The following is a 20,926-nucleotide window of genomic DNA, read 5'->3' as shown; positions in this document are numbered from 1 at the left end:
TTGTTGTAGATCCATACCTTTGACTATTGATAAAAGGAGACACTTCATTCCTATTTTAAACTATATAGCAATTTATAAAAATGGAACACAGTTGAATGTGTCACTGACAGAGTGTGGCGCTGGTATCAAACATTAAAACAAAAAATGAAAGGACAACTAATTATAAACCATAGCATCTTTAATGTTACACCGAAAAATGCCATAGTACTAACAATAAAGAAGGTATGAAATGTTGACAGCAGCACATTCAGTGAGTGGCTCATGTTCTGTTAGAACATTAAATTGGCTACAGTTGGTCCACATAGAGGGGATGTGTACTTCAAATTTCAAAAGTCAATAGTTATATCAAACATTGATTCAACATAATTAAACTTATTACTATTTTAAATGGTTAATGTTTATTTGCAGTGAGGACTCAGATTATCCAACCCCCAGTGGACACCAGAGTTCTGCTTGGCAACACAGCTACTCTACAGTGTAAAGTGTCCAGTGACCCCTCAGTGCCTTACCAGATAGACTGGTTCCATAACGGGCAGTAAGTAGAAGTGGTAGTGCATGGATCATAAAAAATCTCAAGAAAAACTTATAAAATAAGGTTTTGGATTATTAGGATCTTTATTGTGATAGCAGAATTACCTGAATGGAGAAGAAGAGCACACTCTGACACAATAAAACAAAATTCTTGACTTAAAAAATAGAATACATCACTGTTAATGACAACATGTTTATTAACCAAAGAAGGTTTCAGTGGGAATGAGAGATTTCTTCCAACTTAAACTTTCCTTGGTAAAAAATGTTATCTGTAGCTAGTGAGATATAAAACTCGTTTTGTGCAATGTAGTTTTTTTTTTGTGTGTCTTGTGTTAGAATTGGCTCTTACCTATTTACATAAGCCATATCTTTAAAAAAAATCCTTATTCCGAGCAATTGTGTTAATATTTTAAAGTTAATCCAAATAAGATATTTTCAATCTTCTATTAAAAATTTGCTCTTAAAATTCCAGGCTAGTGTATGTTTCAGATAGGTTAGTAGTGAAGGTACTTTTAGTTTTTAAATCTTTGAATTTACATATTCTATTAATCAGTTTTAATCTTATTATTTCTAGAATGAATGCTTAGGCCTCTGAGAAATATGTTGCAACATTTTAAAGAATAAATATTAAATATTGTTCAAATGATTTTTTGTAGAAATTTCTTCTGTGCAAAGATTGTTTTAAATTATGTGGGAACTAATGATAGCTTGGTTTTCCCAGACCTGTAGGTGTGGGATCGCAGCGTGTCAGTGTAGCAGGGGACGGGACTCTAGAGATACAAGCTGTGAGAGCCGCTGATGTGGGTGATTACACCTGCGCTCTGGTGTCCCCGGGGGGCAATGAGACCCGGACAGCACGGCTCAGTGTTATAGAGCTGCCCTTCCCTCCCACCAACCTCGTGGCTACCAGACTGGACAACCGAGCCATCAACCTCACCTGGGCACCTGGCTTTGACGGCAATAGTGAGATACTCAAGTACATCGTGCAGCGGAGAGAAGTCTCTGACCTGGGTGAGTTTACTTTACACAACCAAAATACGGTGATTAAAATACAACATTTTTATGATTTGTGTAACCAGAAATCTTTACATGAAAATTAAAAATAAAGCATTTTCTAATGTGTTGGTTTGCTGATAAATTTGTGGCAAGTCGATTCAAGCATATCAAATCAGTCTTTAGAGAAATATTAATATTGTCCTCTATACAGTTAGGGTAATACAATATCAACAAGAATAATTAGAAACAAATTTAAATGTAGATCTTGCAATTGATAATTGTTATAAACTCTAAGCCAACTTCAATAGATAACTTTGACTCTCACATTACACATACGATTTACAAACTAATCAATTCTACTCATTCCAGGCCCAATCACAGACAACTGGGTGACAGAGCTTAGCAATGTGTCTGCCAGTCATCGTTATGTCTTGCTGCGGAACCTCAAAGCTGCTGCTTCGTACCAGTTCAGAGTCAGCGCAGTCAACAGTGTAGGGGAGGGGTCACCCTCAGACCCTTCTAATGTCATTGCTCTTCCTCAAGAACGTAAGTTTACAACTCAACTGTTTTGTTTGATTTCATTAAGATTTTTAACATTCTTAGACATTTTAAAATTTGTTGATATTTAATGTGTTTGGTTTTATTATTGTTTTAATTTATAAAATGATATTAGCTTTCATGAAAACGAACAATGAATTAAATATGATAATTTTATAATCATTCTCAAAATAAATTGGTTGATTTGTAAAATAAAGTTTAAAAGTGTTCCAATTAGGACTTTCAATCTGTTTCTTGTAGGTAATCCTTAATTTATACACAAATCAGAAAGGGATCATGGAATTATTTTATAAGGCTTTAAACTTAATTATTGAAATGTTTTTAGGATTTATTTATTTGCTACTCAATAGTAGTTAATAAATATGAATTTAAAAACCTAACAAATATTTAAGTAAATGTAAATTATAATAGCATTAGTAAAATATAACGGTAAGCTTTTTTAAATCATCAAAATAATTAACATTGTTCTGTAATTTTGCAGCACCGTCAGGGCCTCCTATAGGGTTTGCAGGATCAGCCAGGTCATCATCAGAGATCATCACGCAGTGGCAGCCCCCCATAGAGGAACACCGCAATGGTCAGATCCTGGGCTATGTGATCCGCTACAGACTCTACGGCTACAATGAGAGTCCTTGGAACATCCGCAACATCACTAACGAGGCTCAACACAACTACCTGGTGCAGGGGCTGATCACATGGAAGGACTATGTGCTGCAGATTGCTGCTTACAACAACAAGGGAGTGGGAGTGTACAGCGACGGCATCAGGATCAAAACCAAAGAAGGAGGTGAACTGCTTTATCAAACTTCCTTCATAGATAATTTGAGCAATTTAAAATTACACGTTTTTAAAAGGCAAATTGTTATTGAGGGTCTTTGGATCTACTGTATTACAGTCTCTTTTTCAAGCTTTTTCTAATGTAATAAAAACTACAATCAATGGGACCGATTTTTAATTATTTCAACACTGTAGAACTTTAACCTTAATGTACGTATATAATGTAAAATAATAGATTTATCTCCCTGTTTTCGCACATATATTTATCACAACTTGTGTTGACAGTACCTGAGGCCCCTCCCACTGATGTCAAGGCTGAAGCTGTCAACTCCACCGCAGTACAAGTCTGGTGGAAGCCTCCTCACCCGCAGAAGATTAACGGAATTAATCAGGGATACAAACTGCAAGCGTTTATTGGTAAATATTTATTTCCTGGTGAAATTAAGTCTATAGTTAAGTTAAGATCAATCACTTCTAAAACACTTTGTCTTAATAATAATGTAATGTTGATGTATTAGTTCTAGTGATAAAATATTATTAATAAATTATTAAATTTTAGCTCTTCTGACAACACAAAATCTAGCTAAGAGTTTGAAAACTGTTATATGCAATTTTGTATACATCTTTTGACACCTTCTTGATTTACTGTGGAAACTACCAACCTATTGAGTAGTGTTTAGTTTTGCCCTTTTTATCACTTTCAAGATTTATCTAATTTATTTTGTACTAGACAATTTACAACGCAACTGTGATGTTACAGGTGGGGGAGTCAGCAGAGTGATGACAGTTCCACCAAGTCTGTTTGACCCGTTGGCTCAACAGAGTGCTGTCATGTCTGGTCTGCGTAAGTTCACCAGTTACAACTTGACAGTCCTGTGCTTCACAGACCCTGGCGATGGTCTGCCCAGTAACCCTGTGGAAATTACCACTCAGGAGGATGGTGAGGTTTATATTTGTATTGAAAATAAAATTTGTCTACGTTGTCATACAAAGTGGCATTTTATTTACTTGAATTAGTTTACAATGTTTCCAACATTTTACTTTGAAAACATTTGATTTTTTTCAGTACAATTTCCTCACTTTGGATGACAACTGAACAAAACAAAATTTATTAGGATAAAATTTTGTTTTTAGTTGAATAATATTCAACAGGAACCTTTATGAAGGGTTCAATTGATTCTTATGAGTAAAATGTTATATATAAAATTTGTTAAGGATATTTTAGTTTGATGACGAGGCTATCATTCATTTATGAAGATGATTAACAGTATGCAAAATAAAATTGTAAATGGATAATATTTTTTTTCTTTTGCTGAATTTGTTTAAAATGACATTGCTTTTATTACACATGAATGTCGCTGCAATAATACAGCTCAGACACAAAACATATTAACCTCAATGTTGTTGGCCCCCTAGGCCTAAGTATGTTTGTTGACCACAATATTTTTTCTCAAACTAATAATAACTGTTTATTACATTCCAAAATCTGTAGACAAAATATAAAATGCAATTTTAGATCAAAATTTACAAAATTGACTCCCAGCAATATTTGTACGTCTACATTTTTTTTCTAGTTAAAAAAGTGCCACTTTGGCCACAAGTTGTTCAAATAACTATTTTGTTTAGAGAAAATGACAATTTGACTAATTTTATTCTCCACTCCCAGTTCCAGATGAAGTAGGAGGTCTACAGTTTGAAGATGTGTCGGACAGAGCTGTGAAGGTTGTGTGGCTGCCACCAGAGAGAACCAATGGTATACTGACTGGTTACACACTCAGCTACATGGTCAAGGACAAGCCTGATACTCTCAAGACTGAGAACTTCACAGCAGACACTCTGAGTGTGATGGTGACACAACTGCAGGCCACAACACACTACAGGTTTGAGGTGAATGCTTGGACCAGTGTTGGCGCAGGGCCTAGACGAGTAGCCACCATACAGTCTGGTGTAGAGCCTGTACTGCCCTCTCCACCCACCAAACTGGCTGTCACCAACATCGAGGCATTCTCTGTTGTGTTGCAATTCACACCCGGGTTTGATGGCAATTCCTCCATCACCAAATGGATTGTCGAGGTAATGATTTGTTTACACACAAAATGTAATTACATTTAAACAATATTGCATTAATTAGCAATATTAACTTAGATAAATACTACAATCTATTAAAGTTTATTTAATAAGTATTTATATTATCCCTAAGGAGATAAAATAAATAATAAAATAATAAACTTTATATTGCTTGTTTACTGATGTTATTGTCATGAAATTCCACAATTTTCTGTGTTTCATTTTTTTGCTTATAAAAACAACCAAAAATGCATTATTATTTTCCTTGTGCTACAGTAAGATAATAGTAATGGTAATAACACTTTTATCCCAAAAGTTAGTAATAAAGTTACGGTATAATAAGAAATATATACTTTGATTGGTATTTACAAACAAGGTTTTAAATACTCCTAAAATGACAACATTCTCAAATAGTTGCAACCCTTTTTAAAACAATTTCTTTATCAGCATTGTACGTGTTATTAAATTTACGGAAAGTTAATAAATAATATGTCTAATAACACCTAAAACATACACATATTCAGTTTACTCACAAGACGGTAAATATATAAAATATTGCAAAAGGTGATCGATTTCGATTGGACACTCCAATCATCATCAGATCCAATAGGAGAATGTTTCAATCCAATCAAAATGAATCACCACTTACCATCTTTTTATGAGTTAACAGTATAAGTGTAAATACATGTTTTAAGTGTTATTAGACAATTTTTATTTGTTTCAATGACTTTTTTTTAATAAAATTCACATATAAATAATTGTTGTGATTTTTACTTGCAGGCTCAAACAGCCCGGAACACATCCTGGTTTCCTGTGTTTGAGGAGTCCAGTCCAGATGCCATGACACTCACAGTTGTTGGACTTGTGCCGTTCACTCTGTACCGGCTACGTTTGATTGCTCGTAACGTGGCTGGCACATCAGAACCGTCAGAGCCAACCAAGGAGTTCCAGACCATACAAGCTCCTCCGTCACACGCTCCTCACAACGTCACTGTCAGGGCACTGAGTGACACCGAGCTTCGCGTCAGGTGGATTGTAAGTAGCTGTTTACTACTACATTACATTTTATAATGTTATAAAATAGTAGATACATAGCTAAGCTATTACCAGTTATTACATTAAAACTACCCCTATTGTCACTAATCCCATAAAATATATATTCTTGAACTACCGTGTAGCTCCAAGCTCACCATTTCATATTTAAAACTATTTTTACCTTGATGCTTTATATTTTACTAAAAGTTTTCTCTTTTTATAATTTCTTAAACAGCAAATAATAGTTAGGACACTTCTTAAAATTTAAAATGATTTTATTTGAGATGGTATTATTCTTACTTATTAATGTTTAACTATGAGTATAATTGTCATGACTGATGTTCTCAAATTTGAAATTTTGTATCTTGCTTATAATAAAGAACCTTACAAATGAATAATTAGAACAACTACTAGAAAATTTGTTTTCTTTCACTCAATTTTCATTTCACCCTAACCACTACTTCTCGCACACAACTAATCCCATTGTACCATTAATTATTTCATACCTTATTTTAACTTTTTTAACATTTAAATATGTCAATGCCTTTGGCAAATTCACTCTTATATAAAAATAAATAGCTATCTCTTTGGTAATAGTATATTTCATTACTAGGACCAAAAGTGGCATTTTCCAGTGCGCGAGTTTCATGTGTGAGGCAAAGCCGAACACAGGAAAACCAAATTTCACTTGCGAGGCAAAGCCGAGGACGGGAATTATTGAGCAAGTGCCAGAAAATCACTTTCAGTATGAGTTATGAACAATACTTTTCATGACGACACAAAAAACTCACATATAGAAAACAGACCTCAATAACATTAAACTTTTATATTTTTAATATTTGATAAAATACCTATATGAAAGAAAATTGTCCATAGCAAACCTACATAATAAATTAAATGTTCAAGGTTTTGTTTACAGTGCCGTTTTAATTGTTGTTGACAATCACACCTTATCGTTTATAAGTCTTTTTAATGTTTTGAAACATCTTCTTTAAGTAGTTTTAGACTACTCTTTATCATAAAAAAATCTAATTCACCACCTATATGGTTTTTATGATTATAATACTAATATAAATAAGTATATTTATAAATAAAAATACATCCTTCGTCAATCGTCACTTAAATTAGTTTAAAATTTTGTACTTTGTGCCATTACATAAACTTTTTTTATTTCCTCTTCATATCTTTCTCGTGATTTTTCTGTTGGAAGCTTTTTAGTTATCTCTGAAGGTTTTTTCATCAAATCATCAGGAATGTTAAAAGTATTAGGAGCAATTTCATAAACGCATCATGCTTAAAACACAGCAAAACAAACTAATGCCTGTTTCTGTATACATTTAGATTGTACAACAATGAAAACAGCTGATTTAAATCATTTTTAAAACCGTAACAAAATACTAGCATGTGTAGGGTAAATGAAGAACTAATCGAGAGCGAGGGAAAATCAGCTGTTAGTTTTTCCTCGCTCTAAATTAGAGCTTGGGAAACAACTACTTTTGTGATATCAGCTGTTATCGAAAATAGCTACTGTCGGAACGGAGTGATGAAAGTACAATTTTACAATTTAATCACATAGTTTTTAGTAGGTAATAGTTATTTCTGTGATTTTTTTATTGACTAATTATCTGTTGTTTGTTTACAGCCTCTGCAGCAGACTGAGTGGTTTGGTAACCCCCGAGGTTACAACATCTCGTACAGGGAGGTAGGCAGCACCAGTCCGCCATTGTTTATCATCATAGAGGATCACACAGCAAACTCCCATGTGGTGGACAAACTGGAGGAGTTTGCTCAGTACGAGATCGTGTTGACTGCGTGTAATGACGTTGGTGTGTCGGCCCCGAGTCCTATAGCTTTGGAGCGCACCAGAGAATCAGGTACAGTAGAACCCCAGATAACCGAAATAAAGGTGGGTGAGCCGTTTCAGGTAACCAATATTTTGGTTAACCCCTTATATGTTAAAATATAGTCTAATTGAATTAATTGATATGAATTACCACGGTGTGTACGAAAAATGAATTTAAAACAATGTCTATATAGGCTAGAATACAGTGGTTTATTTCAGTTACAAAAATGTTACAATGGTTTATAAAATATTTTAAACTAAACCACTTAATAAAACATATTTTATCCCTGTATTATTTTATGAAACTGTTTTGGTTAACCCGGGTTTCGGTTCGGTCAACCCGAATTCGGTTAACCGGGGTTTGACTGTATGTTAATATATTCCTTTCTTATCTATCCAACTTTGATTATGTACTGTTGTCATTATAATTTTATTTTTTTATATAACAACAAATTTATATACGAATTAATGATTTGTTTATTTAACAAATTCTGTTTTGTCTAGTTAATAATATTCTCTGGAGTAGAGTAGATTTTTTTGTGAAATGTCATTATTGTTTCTTAAATCTCTTATGTTTTGGGTTTGAAGGGCAGTTTTACTACCAGTTTCGTTAAATAAACAAAAAAAAATCATTTTTACTATCATTGATGTGAAATGTTTTTAAGATACAATACAACAAATTCTTTTGTACATAAATTTTAAACCAAAGGAAAAATTTTAATGACCATACAAGAGTTTCAAATGTAAAACGCCAAATATTTTTCAGTACCTTCATTTGGGCCAATGAATGTTGCTGCCAACGCAACATCTTCAACCACGATCGTAGTGCGTTGGGGAGATGTGCCGAGGCAGCACAGGAACGGCCAGATAGAGGGATACAAAGTGATCTACGGGACTGGAAACCCACGGAATCCACTACCTCCTCAAGTGAAGGACATACCCTCCAACAGAACATTCACCACTACTCTGACTGAACTGCGCAAGTTTGTGGTCTACAGTATACAAGTGCTGGCGTACACTAGGCTGGGAGACGGCACTCTCAGCACTCCACCAGTCAGGGTCCAGACCTTTGAGGATGGTAGGCTACTTTTCAAATTTAAAAATTGCCTTTTAAGCATGTTTCAGAATATTTTTTTTTTTACTATTTCAGCTTTTAATGAGATTGAGGCTTATAATGTACGGATTGAAGAAATCATTTTAATGACGCACCACCCATTGTACAGCATTTGTAAAATATCTATAAAATGGTGCCCAAACATTCTAGATGGTGCTTTAAATCAACTAATTTAAATTTTTAAAAAATGCTTGATTGACTTTTAATTTTGTTTTTAAATTTACTTAAAAATTTTTAAAACTGGCTATCTTCTTACAGAATATTTTTTAGATTTAAATAGATCATGAAAAACATATTATCTCAGAGTGTACAACTTTGATGTTTGTGTTGCAGTACCTGGACCACCATCGAATGTGTCATTCCCAGACGTGTCTCTAACAACAGCCAGGATCATCTGGGATGTTCCAGAGGAGCCTAATGGAGAAATCCTTGCATACAGAGTTAGTTACCATCTGCAAGCAACTGGAAGTCTCAACTTCTCTAGAGAGTTCCCACCTTCAGATAGAACATACAGGTTGGTGTGAACATTTGTTATTTTTCTCTAAAATTTACTTTATCTGCTTTAATATTTCTGTGCAGTTATCATGTTTGTTTAATGGCCCAATGTAATTTATTTAACTAAATTTGGTGAGTCGGCTATTTAATATCTTTATTGTTTTTGTCAGCACAATGGTTTTTAAATTATATAATATCTTTGAAATTATAGATTACAATATTACCTTATTCTTACTTTTTCAGGGCAACTGAGCTAGAGCCAGAACAGTACTACCTGTTTTCTGTGACGGCCCAGACCAGGCTGGGATGGGGAAAGTCCACAGAGGCTCTTGTCTACACCACTAATAACAGAGAGAACCCTCAACCCCCGTCAGCTCCCCAGCTTAGCCGCAGTCAGGTGCAAGCCACTCAGATCACCTTCAGTTGGGCACCCGGCCGCGACGGATATGCTCCTCTTAGGTACAGGAAGTATTCATCCTAACATGATAATGATGACTGGATTTTAGTTACATTTTAGAGTTTTATTTCTTTCATGTAAATTCACTGTTAGTTTATTTCCAACTTGCTGACATTTTACTTCAAGATAAAGCATTTATGTTAAACCTTATTAAATTTTTTTATTTGGTTAATATTTAATTTTTGATCTAGTTTTCATTATTCAGTTTTGAGTTGTTATATGGGGTATACAATTATAAAAATAAATATAGATTTTTTTAATTTCTGTTTTGAAACATTTACTTTTGACTTGAGACAATCGTTTCCAAGTGTGTAACATTAAAATAACCAGTGTTGGGAAGTAGCGCGCTACAAGTAGCGACGCTACAGTAGCGCGCTACTTTTTTTGTAGCGTTAGCTGTAGCTACGCTACTTTTAAGATTTCGTAGCTTTAGCTGTAGCTAGCTACATTTTTAAAGTAGTTGTAGCGGAATTTTAGCTACTTTTCTCGCTACATTAACATTGTTTGAGATAGTGATTTTTATCATAACCTCAACCTTACGTGAAACAACCTCTTTCAATATCAAACTGAGATTTAAAAAAAAATTAGGCCTACTTTCTTGGCTTCATACAGCTGGTTGCAGCCGTTTCATTCCCTATTACAACGTTGTGTGGACATGGAGGCCATTAAATGAGTGTTATCCACATTTTTGGCTCTCATTTCCAATTTACTACTCTATGATTACTGTCAGATAAAATAAAATCGCTAGATGCAGACGACGTTTAAACGTTACCGGTGACAAGAGAAGCTATTGAATGCTTGCAAGTCGTTGGCAGGGAAATTAGTAATCAATTTAGTTTCTTTATTATATCGATAGTGTTTCAACTTGGGTTCTAATGGACACCAACACTAAACCTTAAAATAATGAGAAAGCTGGTCTATTAACCTTTGATTCAGCTGTTGATTGTGGTTCATCATCACAAGCCCTTCCTTGGTTAGATTACGAATATTTTTCAAATGTTTACTAAATTAACAAAGAGGAAATTACGTGATGAGATTTAAGATATGCCTAGACTACATGATAATTGTAAAAATCTCCATATAACATGAAACTTGCATTGAAAAAATAGCATAGTTTGCTCCTGCTAACAGCTCTTGTATACTACTATTCCTAGGCTATGCTATGGTTTAAGACAAATACAAAGTTCCAAGTTCAATTATTAGGAATATATCTGTTTAGTCCTTGCAAGAACAAGCCTACTATAGCCAACTTGTTACATAGCCAAGTAGGCCTACATGTTATTTTTACTTTACAATTTTCAACATGTTTAAATTAAAAGCCGATTTCAGGATAAGTTGCTGAATACTGTTTTCTGCACCAACTAGGTTGAAGCACAATTTACCCTATATGCATAATGACAATAAAGGACGATTTCTCGACATATAAAAGTGTTATTCATAGAACAAGTAACTTATCACTATGGTTAAAAGTTATAGCAATGTCGTTTTAACATTAAAAATAAAGAAAGGCAATAAACTCCAATTTCAGTAGGCTAGGCTCTGTAACACAAAAAAGTATTTTAAATAATCGTTTTACAGTTTTATTGGTCTTAATTGATAATATAAGACATATATAAATGAATCTATATTAAATAAATAAAATGAGCTTTTAAAATATAGTTTGGTTGTATGTCCTTTGAACTTAATGAAATTTACATATAAGATGCTTAAAAATAATGCAATATTTAAATAAGTAGCCTTCTAAATAGGACGGGGCACCCAACTATTTGGTTCTGTTGATGTAATGTTAGTTTTATAATGCCAACAAATTAAACACAATCTAGGAATAATTTGTTTTCCAAGTAATGTTAGATACAATACTGACATTTTTGTTTAAATGTTTGTTCAATAAAAATGTAGTTGCAATTAATTTTACATTTACCTAATGTGCGTGGAAAAAAAGTAACGTCTTTGGAAAAGTAGCTAAAATTGTAGCTGTAGCTACATTTCATTGTAGCTGTAGTTGTAGCTAGCTACTTTTTCGGAACTGTAGCTGTAGCTGTAGCTAAGCTACTTTTTTGGAAATGTAGCAGTAGTTGTAGCTAGCTACATTTTAAAAGTAGCTTCCCCAACACTGAAAATAACATTGTTTAGAAGTGAAGTATTTGTATTTTAAATGAGATGAATATTTCAGGTACTACACAGTTCAGCTGGCCGAGGGTTCAGGACCTTGGATGTCAGTACAAGAAAGAGTTGACCCATCAGTAACATCATACACTGCCACAGGGCTGAAACCATACACAAGCTACAGGTTTAGAATACAAGCAACCAATGACATTGGACCTAGTGGCTGGAGTGTTGAGTCTTCTCAAGTCAGGACTCTACCTGCAGGTACTCTCATTAAATATGTTAAACTTGTCATTAAATATGCTCATAAAATGTTTAAATTATGTCTAATGTTAGTTGGTTACCTATTTTATGTGTGGTGATTATTTGTTTTGTTTTGCAGCTCCCAGTAAGGGAGTCAGTGATGTCAAAGTGATCCCAATAACCACGACGAGTGTGAGAGTAGAGTGGACAGCAATCCCAGACAACTTCTGGTCTGGTGATCCTGAGACTGGAGGATACAGGATTGTGTTCCAACCGGTGTCTGATTTCCCTACCTCACTACAGGCAACACCCAAACAAGAGGTCAAGGGAATTAAGGTATGTTACAACAACATTTGCTTAAAATGATGTATTTAAATAATTTATTCGTCCTACAGTTAAATATTGATTTGTTCAACTATAAATATATGATTTGTTCAACTATAAATATATGTTTCTCCTAACAGTGTGTGTCTTGTTATTTGTAAATTTGTTTACAGGTTTTTTACATGTTTAGATTTTGTTTAATTACTGATCGAAGATAAGAGATATACTACGACATTTTGCCGCAACCTGTAGGGTTAGGTAGTAATGGGAAAACAGTTCCGGGCTAGATCTTAGTGTCCTAGAATTTAAAAGTAAGATAGTACAAAAAATTGTATCTAACTGTGGTAAAATTTTGATAATATTTTACTTATTTTTAATAACAATGAAACCCCCCTTGGACTATTACTAATCGTTTTCAAACAATCTGAATCTGTATATAAGATATTTTTTCAACTTCAAACTCCTTACCAGTAAACCGCAGTATACATTTCATCTGTCTTGTCTACAGACAACATCGGTGGTACTGACAGAGCTGTCCCGGGACCACAACTATGAGATCGTGGTGGTGCCATTCAACTCGCAGGGTGCTGGGCCGGCGTCACCCCCTGTAGCAGTGTACGTGGGTGAGGCGGTCCCTACAGGGCGACCTAGGAGTGTCACTGCTGAACCTGTCAGCTCTACTGAGGTACGCCTACACTGGCTGCCTCCCCAGCAGAAGGAACAAAACGGAGACTTACTTGGCTACAAGGTATAGGCATTATTTTGTATTTTGTGCCTTTTTATTTATTGAAAGAAGAAAAAAACAGAAATACAAATCCTGATCTTTTTAATATCCAGCATCACCCTTACATTATAGGTAGCATTATTAGTTAAAAACTCAATTACAATTGACATCTGGGTTCAGAACCAACTCTTTTTGGATGAAATCAGCAACCTTCAAATTTGGTGAGCAATAAAGCGAGCACAAACCACTCACCTACCCAGACATATCATCTGTATCAACCACAACCAGGGAGTGTTCTGTACCACCTACCCTGTAAAATGCATAACAAAATAATCCTTTCACTTTTACCCCTTTACTACCCCTAATTACAGCTAAAAGGGTAAGTGAAAATGTAGTGTAGAAAATAGAAATAGAACGAATCAATTTCTTGAAAAATAATTGTTGACTGATCATCTTGATTTCTTAAGTAACCAAGCCCATGTTTGTAAATAAATAAAAACTCAGCACATTGATTGTGTTCACAGATCTTTTACCTGGCCACAGAGCTGTCACAAGAGCTAGATCCTGAGGACAAGGTAGAGGAGGAGCTGGAGGTAGTGCCTGCGTCCTACACTGGCCACAGTTTGGTGTTCCTGGACAAGTTTACTGAGTACAGGATACAGATACTAGCATTCAACCCAGCTGGTGACGGGCCTAGGTCTACACCCGTGGTTGTCAAAACTCTACAGGTAAGAAATCAAACAACTCATTCAATTAAAAGTAAGTGGGTAAGATACAAACATATCCGATAAAGAATTATGAGTTAGTTTTATATTAATCTGTTTCGTTTTGTATATTTAATTATTAATGATATTTACAGGGACTTCCTGGACCTCCGAGAGATTTGAGATTTTCTGACATCACAATGACCAGTCTGCTTGTATCTTGGGACCCACCGAAAAAGCGGAATGGAGAATTGATTGGATACATCGTTACTTATGAAACTGCAGAGCAAAATGAACGTAAGTTCATGCTTTAATATAAAACTTGTTTTATCATTTAACTGTAAATATATTTAAAATAATAGTTTGTGTAGCATGTGTGAGTTTTTTTTTTTTTACTTGAAAAAGTCAATTGTTATTATTATTGAATAAACATTTCTTTCCAAACTGTCACACTTTAAATTAAACTGGTTTGTATTGTAGGTAAAAGAAAAAACTATATAATAGGTACTATGAATGTTACAAAACCTCGTTTTCATTGAAGGCTAATTGAATATTTTTACAACTTTTAAGTAGGCCTAACCAAGTTTTTTATTTAAGTCATTACTTACTTCACATCACAATACTTAGTTAGTGTTTATTTTTAATAAAACAAGTTTGTAATAAATATATTTGTTAATAACACCACACCAATTCTGTTCACAGGATTTAGCAAACAAGTGAAGCAAAAGGTGTCAGATAAAAGTCTGTTGGTGCAAACGCTTGAGGAGGAAGTCACTTACACATTCACTGTGCGAGCTCAGACCATTGACTACGGACCTGCTGTGAAAGGAAATGTAACAACCGGACCACAAGAAGGTTCACCAACACGACCCAAGGAACTTACTGTTGGCAAGACTGTGTCATCCGTGGAGCTACATTGGGTGAACGGTGCCTCGGGGAAAGGACCTATCCTGGGATACTACTTCCAGAGCAAGAGAAAAGGTGAGATGATGCTACATATCTAACTGACTATATGAACTACCAATGGTGTCGGTGTTTGGCAGTAACTACTAATCTACAATGTTAATTTGTGTTCTTGTTAACGATTCACAACAAAAATTCTATTTTTGTATGTAACTGATATTTTGTATTTAACAACAAAAAAGATAGATATGCTGTGAAATAAATGCAAATGTATTCTCTGTTAAAAGGGTTTGCAAAATATACTATTAATCAAGATATCGTTTTTTGGTAATTATTTACTATTAATTAGCAGTATGTACAAGTTCATGGACTATCTGTGTCTGATTTATTTATTGTTTTGTATTCTCATAATAAATTAGTATTATCTCAATTGTTTAACCCAAATATAACTGTAGGATAGTTATTATTCCCTTGGCACAGTATTGTTGAGCAAATCTGACCTGTTTATTATACAATTAAACATAATGTTACAAAAACTGTTCTTATAATGCAGGTATGAAGAGTTTATTTTGGACCGACAATAAATCAATACACAATATTTCCTTGTTATTAACAAAATATAACAAAACTAATTAGTTCCTTATCACTTAACAAATTTTAATAAATTAGGCTTCTGCTAGTTTTAATTTATGCTTTTTTATTTGTTTAACATTGTGTTGCCATTAAGGTATGTTTTTGATTGATTTTATTTAATAATTTTTTGCATTTTTGTTTTACATTCCATAGCAGTAATGGAAGAATGGCAGCGGTGTAAGTTTAGTATGCGATTTTAATTGTGTTTAGCACATTATGCTTTAATTTAACACATTGCATGCCTTGAGTTTACTATCTAAATATGATTTTGTTTAAAGAAATGTACCTAACCTTTGTCATAGCAGGTGTTTACATCAACTAACAACATCCTATGTAACTAAAATGTTTTCAGAGATCTGTAATAAACCATGTCCGACCCTCCCTGTTTGATATAGCAGAATAGAGCTTAGATTTAAGTGTGTATAAATTAGTAACAATTAAATTGTGTGATTTTTGTGTGTGATTTGTTAGAAAAATGTACATTTTTTTAATGCTAATGTGTTTGATTGCTGATGTAACTAAAACTTCTATAATTTTTGCTGTAGAACTTTTGGAACAACATTATGTTGATTATATTGTAGAAAAAATAAACAGCAGCAAAAAATCCACTATTTATGTTTTAAAAATCTAAAAGAATGTTGTTTGAATAAATACAGAAAATATTGATATTTAACATGTTTTAAAAATATAATACGGAAACGGAACCAATATTAATCTTGCACATAGTGTATTAAAGTGTAAAATTAATTAAAAATTATAATCAAATTTAAGGATTTCTAAATATTTAAAAATATATTCTTAAATCTTGTATCCAAAACAATTTTTTTAATGTAGAAGATACAGTTGAAATTTATTCTCTCTGATATTTGCTTTTATTTTGAATCATCTCGAAAACTAATATTTTTATTTTTGATACATTAATAATAAACTATATAATCAATTAATATTAAAATGCATTTTTGTATAGTTATAACTTTGCAACTAACATATTTAATCACCATGCGAACAAAAAATGTAAGAAGCAAGACAACTAAAATAATGGTAATATCCGTATCATAAATTTTACATCTATGTAATATACCTATTGAGATTGGCTCACTTGAGCCTTACTGACATTATTAACACACTCAACATTTCTAAGCAAGGTTGATGATCAAAACTGAAATGATAATAGAAAAATATATGTGTTTTTGTTGTTTACTAAAATTCAAATCATTTTGCGTCTAATCTGCTCTAAAAGCCTTTATGGTCTATTGGAATTCTGTTTTATTTAATGACTTGAACAAATTAAAATATTATAAACTAAATTATATATATATATAGATATAAAATTCAAGATTTTATTCTCAAATTCAGTGGTTCCAATTTAATATCTAAATCTTCTTTTAAAGATTTAGCAGATTCAACATTATTGGCCTTGACACAATGATGTAATTTTTAGGTATTTAATGAAACAATATTAGACATTCATATTAAGATCAGTTGTAAGGGTAAATAAATAATGTGTTTATAGGTCTTCAACTTAAATATTTATTCATGAAATTGTATTTTTAAGGTCTTTTGAGATTTGTTCTTTTTGATGAATTTTTTTTTTTGCTTCCAGGTACCTTTAATTTTATTCTAACAATTTAATTTCACGTTTAATTTTGCGATAGCTCATTTTGTTGTATTTGACTAATATAGTATGTTTGTGTTCCAGATGACACCAGATGGACTACAGTGACCCGCACTGGTAATGGTCCTCTGCAGGAGTTTGCCATATCCTACCAGAGTCTGCTGCCTTCTACTGCCTACACCTTCCGGGTGATATCATACAACAAATATGGCATCAGCTATCCTGCCTACTCTGATGACGTGGTTAGTATGTTCTATCAGTTACCGTATCCTGCCTATTCTGATGATGTGGTTGGTATGTTTAATCAGTTATCCTGCTTACTCTGATGACGTGGTTAGTATGTTTCATTTATGTAAAAAAAGTTGTTAAACTCTACGTGTAAGTTCAATAATTCTCTTTGTTAAAAGGAAAATAATAACTATGATTAATATTTTTTAGGTTTTGACGCCATCAAAGCTCTACCTAGAATATGGATACCTCCAGATGAAGCCTTTTTACCGCCAGACATGGTTCATGGTAGCTTTGGCTGCAGCGTCGATTGTCATCATCATCATGGTGGTTGCCGTCCTCTGTGTTAAAAGCAAGAGTTATAAATACAAACGTAAGTGTCATGCTAATAATTTAAGCTCTTCTACCTAATTTGTTAAACAGTAGATGTAACAACTTTATCCAAATAAGTTATAACTGAATCATTAATTTGGAATTTAGTTAGACCTTTGTAAAATGTTATTAATTAAGTCATAATCATGCTACTTCATAAAATAAGATTTAAAAATTATATATTATACTCGTGACTTGTATGGTAGTATTGTGCACATTTACTGACAATATCCAATTACAAATCTGTAGATGTTTGTTTGATCACAGTTTTTTGTGCCTTTTTTGTATTTCTTAAACCACAATAAGGGGAAAAATATTTGTCTTGAACGCTAGCATTGCAAAGCAATTTCTCCATATCAAAGTGCCATCTTGTTTTGTATTTTTGTTAATAGTTTTAATATGATACTACACTAATACAAATTGTGTATGAAAATATATTATTTTGCAAAATCTCAAATCTTGTTTTTAGTATATATATTTTTCTCTTATGTTTTGACTTAAATTTTATTTTAACATAATTTTCAGAAGAAGCACAGAAGACCCTAGAAGAGTCTATGGCTATGGACATTGATGACCGCCAGCAGCTAGCCATGGAGCTGTACCGTGGAGGAGGTACATTGGGCAAACGTAGCACTCTGGCTAGGAAACATCTGGCTCCCCCCGGTCCTCCGATGCTGGGCAAATCTCCCCCTCGCCCCTCTCCTGCTTCAGTGGCCTACCACAGCGACGAGGAGAGTCTCAAGGGCTACGACGAGAACCCTGACGACAGCAGCGTCACCGAGAAACCCTCGGAAATCAGCTCTTCAGAGTCACAGGTGTGTGCTTATTTTAATTGTAATTTTATACTCTTAAAAAAAAATAGGCCCAACATTTATACTGTTATTAAAGGTTTTGTTATCAAAGTTCCACTAAATAATTATGTTATAATTTGGCTTTGAAACAATATTTTCAACATTTTAAAGTTTATTAAACAAAATATTGAACCATTTTGGAATGCTCTATTGGGCACATAAACCACATTTTTATTGTGCATTTTTTGTTAACCCTTCCAACTTCCAACCCACTTGGGAAATTCTAAGTGACATATTGTGTTTAACATGCTCATCACAAACCTCTTTTGTTGATGTTTAGGGCTCAGAAAGTGAGAATGAGAGTGTGCGCTCGGATCCACACTCGTTCGTCAATCACTACGCCAATGTGAACGACTCGCTGCGGCAGTCGTGGAAGCGACAGAAGCCTGTACGCAACTACTCTAGTTACACAGACTCAGAACCTGAGGGTAGTGGCAGTGCTGTGGTCAGTCTCAACGGAGGACAAATCATCATGAACAACATGGCCCGCAGTCGCGCACCTCTACCAGGCTTCTCATCCTTTGTATGATCTCCAACACGTGCAATGTAAATAGTTCTAGTTATAGTGAAAGTATGTTGAATGTGATCATTGTGTATATATACCTACGTTGGGAAACAGTGGAATTTAGATTGGTTATTATTTATAATTTTTGAATGTGTTCAGTTTTTATTCCTATTACACATATAAAAAAAAGTCTAAAAGAACTTCAACTCTATTAAAAATAATAGGGTTGAATAAAAGTCAAAAGTATTATTAATGCATTTTCTATAAGATTCCAACCTTATTAAGGCATTTAGTTAGTTACAAATGGCTTTTACAATGTAAGAAAAGAAACAAAATTATACTTTGCTAGTTGTTTGGAAAGCATTTAGGACTCCATGGATAGAAATTATTCTCTCTTAAAACAAAACAATCTACCTCAATTGAACATTAGCAAAATTGAGTAAATTGTTTATTGGTTTAACATTTAAAATTCATATTTTATATTTGATTTATTTATATAATATAATTATATTATATGAATAATATAATTTTTAAATCATTTTATATTTCTATTAGATTTAAAAAGTGAGATTAATTTTACTTAAAGTAGCTGCGTGTAAGTATATATTCTATACTTTCTGTGTGCCAGTTTTAAGATCAAACAACAAATAAGTTATGTTATAGTTGTAAGAAACTGTTCATTAAAATTGTATAATATAAAATTTATTTGTATATATCACTGATTCCCAAAACTGTATCTTAATTACAGTGGAGATGTCTCAACACATTAATGTTAGCGTCATTTTGTACATTTATACACTGAGAATCAAACTTTAATCCTTACTTTCCTCAAACTAGTATTAAGGGAGACCGCAAGTAAAGCGGCCGTTAAGTCAAAAAGTCTGAGGCAGCTATGCTGTGTTATATTTTTATACTATAAGCAGCTAAATAGAACATGTATAGATTTGGTCTGTATATTATTTATTACTCTTTGTTCTAATTTCCTAGAACAATTGTGACAGAGATGACCATAACATTGTAAAATATTGTAATTATAGATTTTAAAATGCATTTCTAAACTTATTGTAAGACAACATTATGTAGTAAGGTAATCATTCCTCTAGTTGCACGAGCACTGTCGCATGTGTTGTAGACTGGTTTAGAATTTAGAAAAGTCTGATCTATTTATTGTTTGTTCATTTAAATGTCATGAGAGCTACAAATTTGGTAGTTTAAGTGGGGGAAAGTAATTTTGTTGACAATTATTAAGTTAATTTTTTCTTGACGTGCAATGTTATGCTAATTTTTAGACTTATCACGACTGTGTAAGATGGTACTAAGTGATGCCGGATGATATCTAGTAAATCATACTGTATATTCTAAGGTATACAATTATAAACGTAAAACAGCACTGTATTATTTTAAACTTGTTTGTAGTAAACTTATTACAAACATTGTTTACACATCAATCTGTGTTCACAGGTATTCTTACAATGTTCAAGTGTATTATGACAGATTGTTATTTTTAGTGGTTATCAATTTCCGTCCACTACATTATAATTTCTTGAAAGTGGACGGCTATTACCTAACCAAGTGTATTTATATCAAAGAACTATTGCAATTGTCTATGAGGTAATTTAAGAACTAGAGACTGATATGGCTTTTCATTTTATATCTATCTTAATCATATGATGCTGAATACTTAACAACCATGAAATCTTTCGCCTTAGATATTTTTTCATGACAATATTTTTTAGTTTTTGATAGAATATAATCAAATCATACAGTCTTAGTATGATATTTTATTCAAACCTATGCGATAATTACTGTAATAAATCTGTGTTTTTTTATTGAAGGATCCCAGAC

General features: G+C 33.2%; 1 protein-coding gene across 1 annotated transcript in view; it reads left to right on the top strand.

The window, feature by feature from the left end:
• Positions 1–19,570, top strand: part of LOC128987893 (protein sidekick-like) — a 172,168-nt gene extending 152,598 nt beyond the window's left edge. Inside the window, exons 11-32 of the mRNA XM_054408975.1 lie at positions 409–535; positions 1,253–1,542; positions 1,897–2,073; positions 2,567–2,872; positions 3,148–3,279; positions 3,623–3,802; positions 4,529–4,935; positions 5,710–5,964; positions 7,607–7,838; positions 8,574–8,885; positions 9,255–9,435; positions 9,660–9,875; positions 12,047–12,243; positions 12,362–12,558; positions 13,055–13,294; positions 13,795–13,998; positions 14,130–14,271; positions 14,677–14,955; positions 17,210–17,367; positions 17,564–17,726; positions 18,251–18,540; positions 18,857–19,570. Coding sequence (XP_054264950.1) covers positions 409–535; positions 1,253–1,542; positions 1,897–2,073; positions 2,567–2,872; positions 3,148–3,279; positions 3,623–3,802; positions 4,529–4,935; positions 5,710–5,964; positions 7,607–7,838; positions 8,574–8,885; positions 9,255–9,435; positions 9,660–9,875; positions 12,047–12,243; positions 12,362–12,558; positions 13,055–13,294; positions 13,795–13,998; positions 14,130–14,271; positions 14,677–14,955; positions 17,210–17,367; positions 17,564–17,726; positions 18,251–18,540; positions 18,857–19,105 — 4,934 coding nt within the window. The 3' untranslated portion in view covers positions 19,106–19,570. The remainder of the gene's footprint in view (positions 1–408; positions 536–1,252; positions 1,543–1,896; positions 2,074–2,566; positions 2,873–3,147; positions 3,280–3,622; positions 3,803–4,528; positions 4,936–5,709; positions 5,965–7,606; positions 7,839–8,573; positions 8,886–9,254; positions 9,436–9,659; positions 9,876–12,046; positions 12,244–12,361; positions 12,559–13,054; positions 13,295–13,794; positions 13,999–14,129; positions 14,272–14,676; positions 14,956–17,209; positions 17,368–17,563; positions 17,727–18,250; positions 18,541–18,856) is intronic.
• Positions 19,571–20,926: the final 1,356 nt, after the last annotated feature.

This window comes from Macrosteles quadrilineatus, unplaced genomic scaffold, assembly GCF_028750875.1.
Source record: "Macrosteles quadrilineatus isolate MER2022 unplaced genomic scaffold, UCM_ALF_1.0 Scaffold_2__2_contigs__length_208266976, whole genome shotgun sequence".
NCBI classification, from domain to species: domain Eukaryota; kingdom Metazoa; phylum Arthropoda; class Insecta; order Hemiptera; family Cicadellidae; genus Macrosteles; species Macrosteles quadrilineatus.
This window is presented reverse-complemented; position numbering and strand designations above follow the sequence as displayed.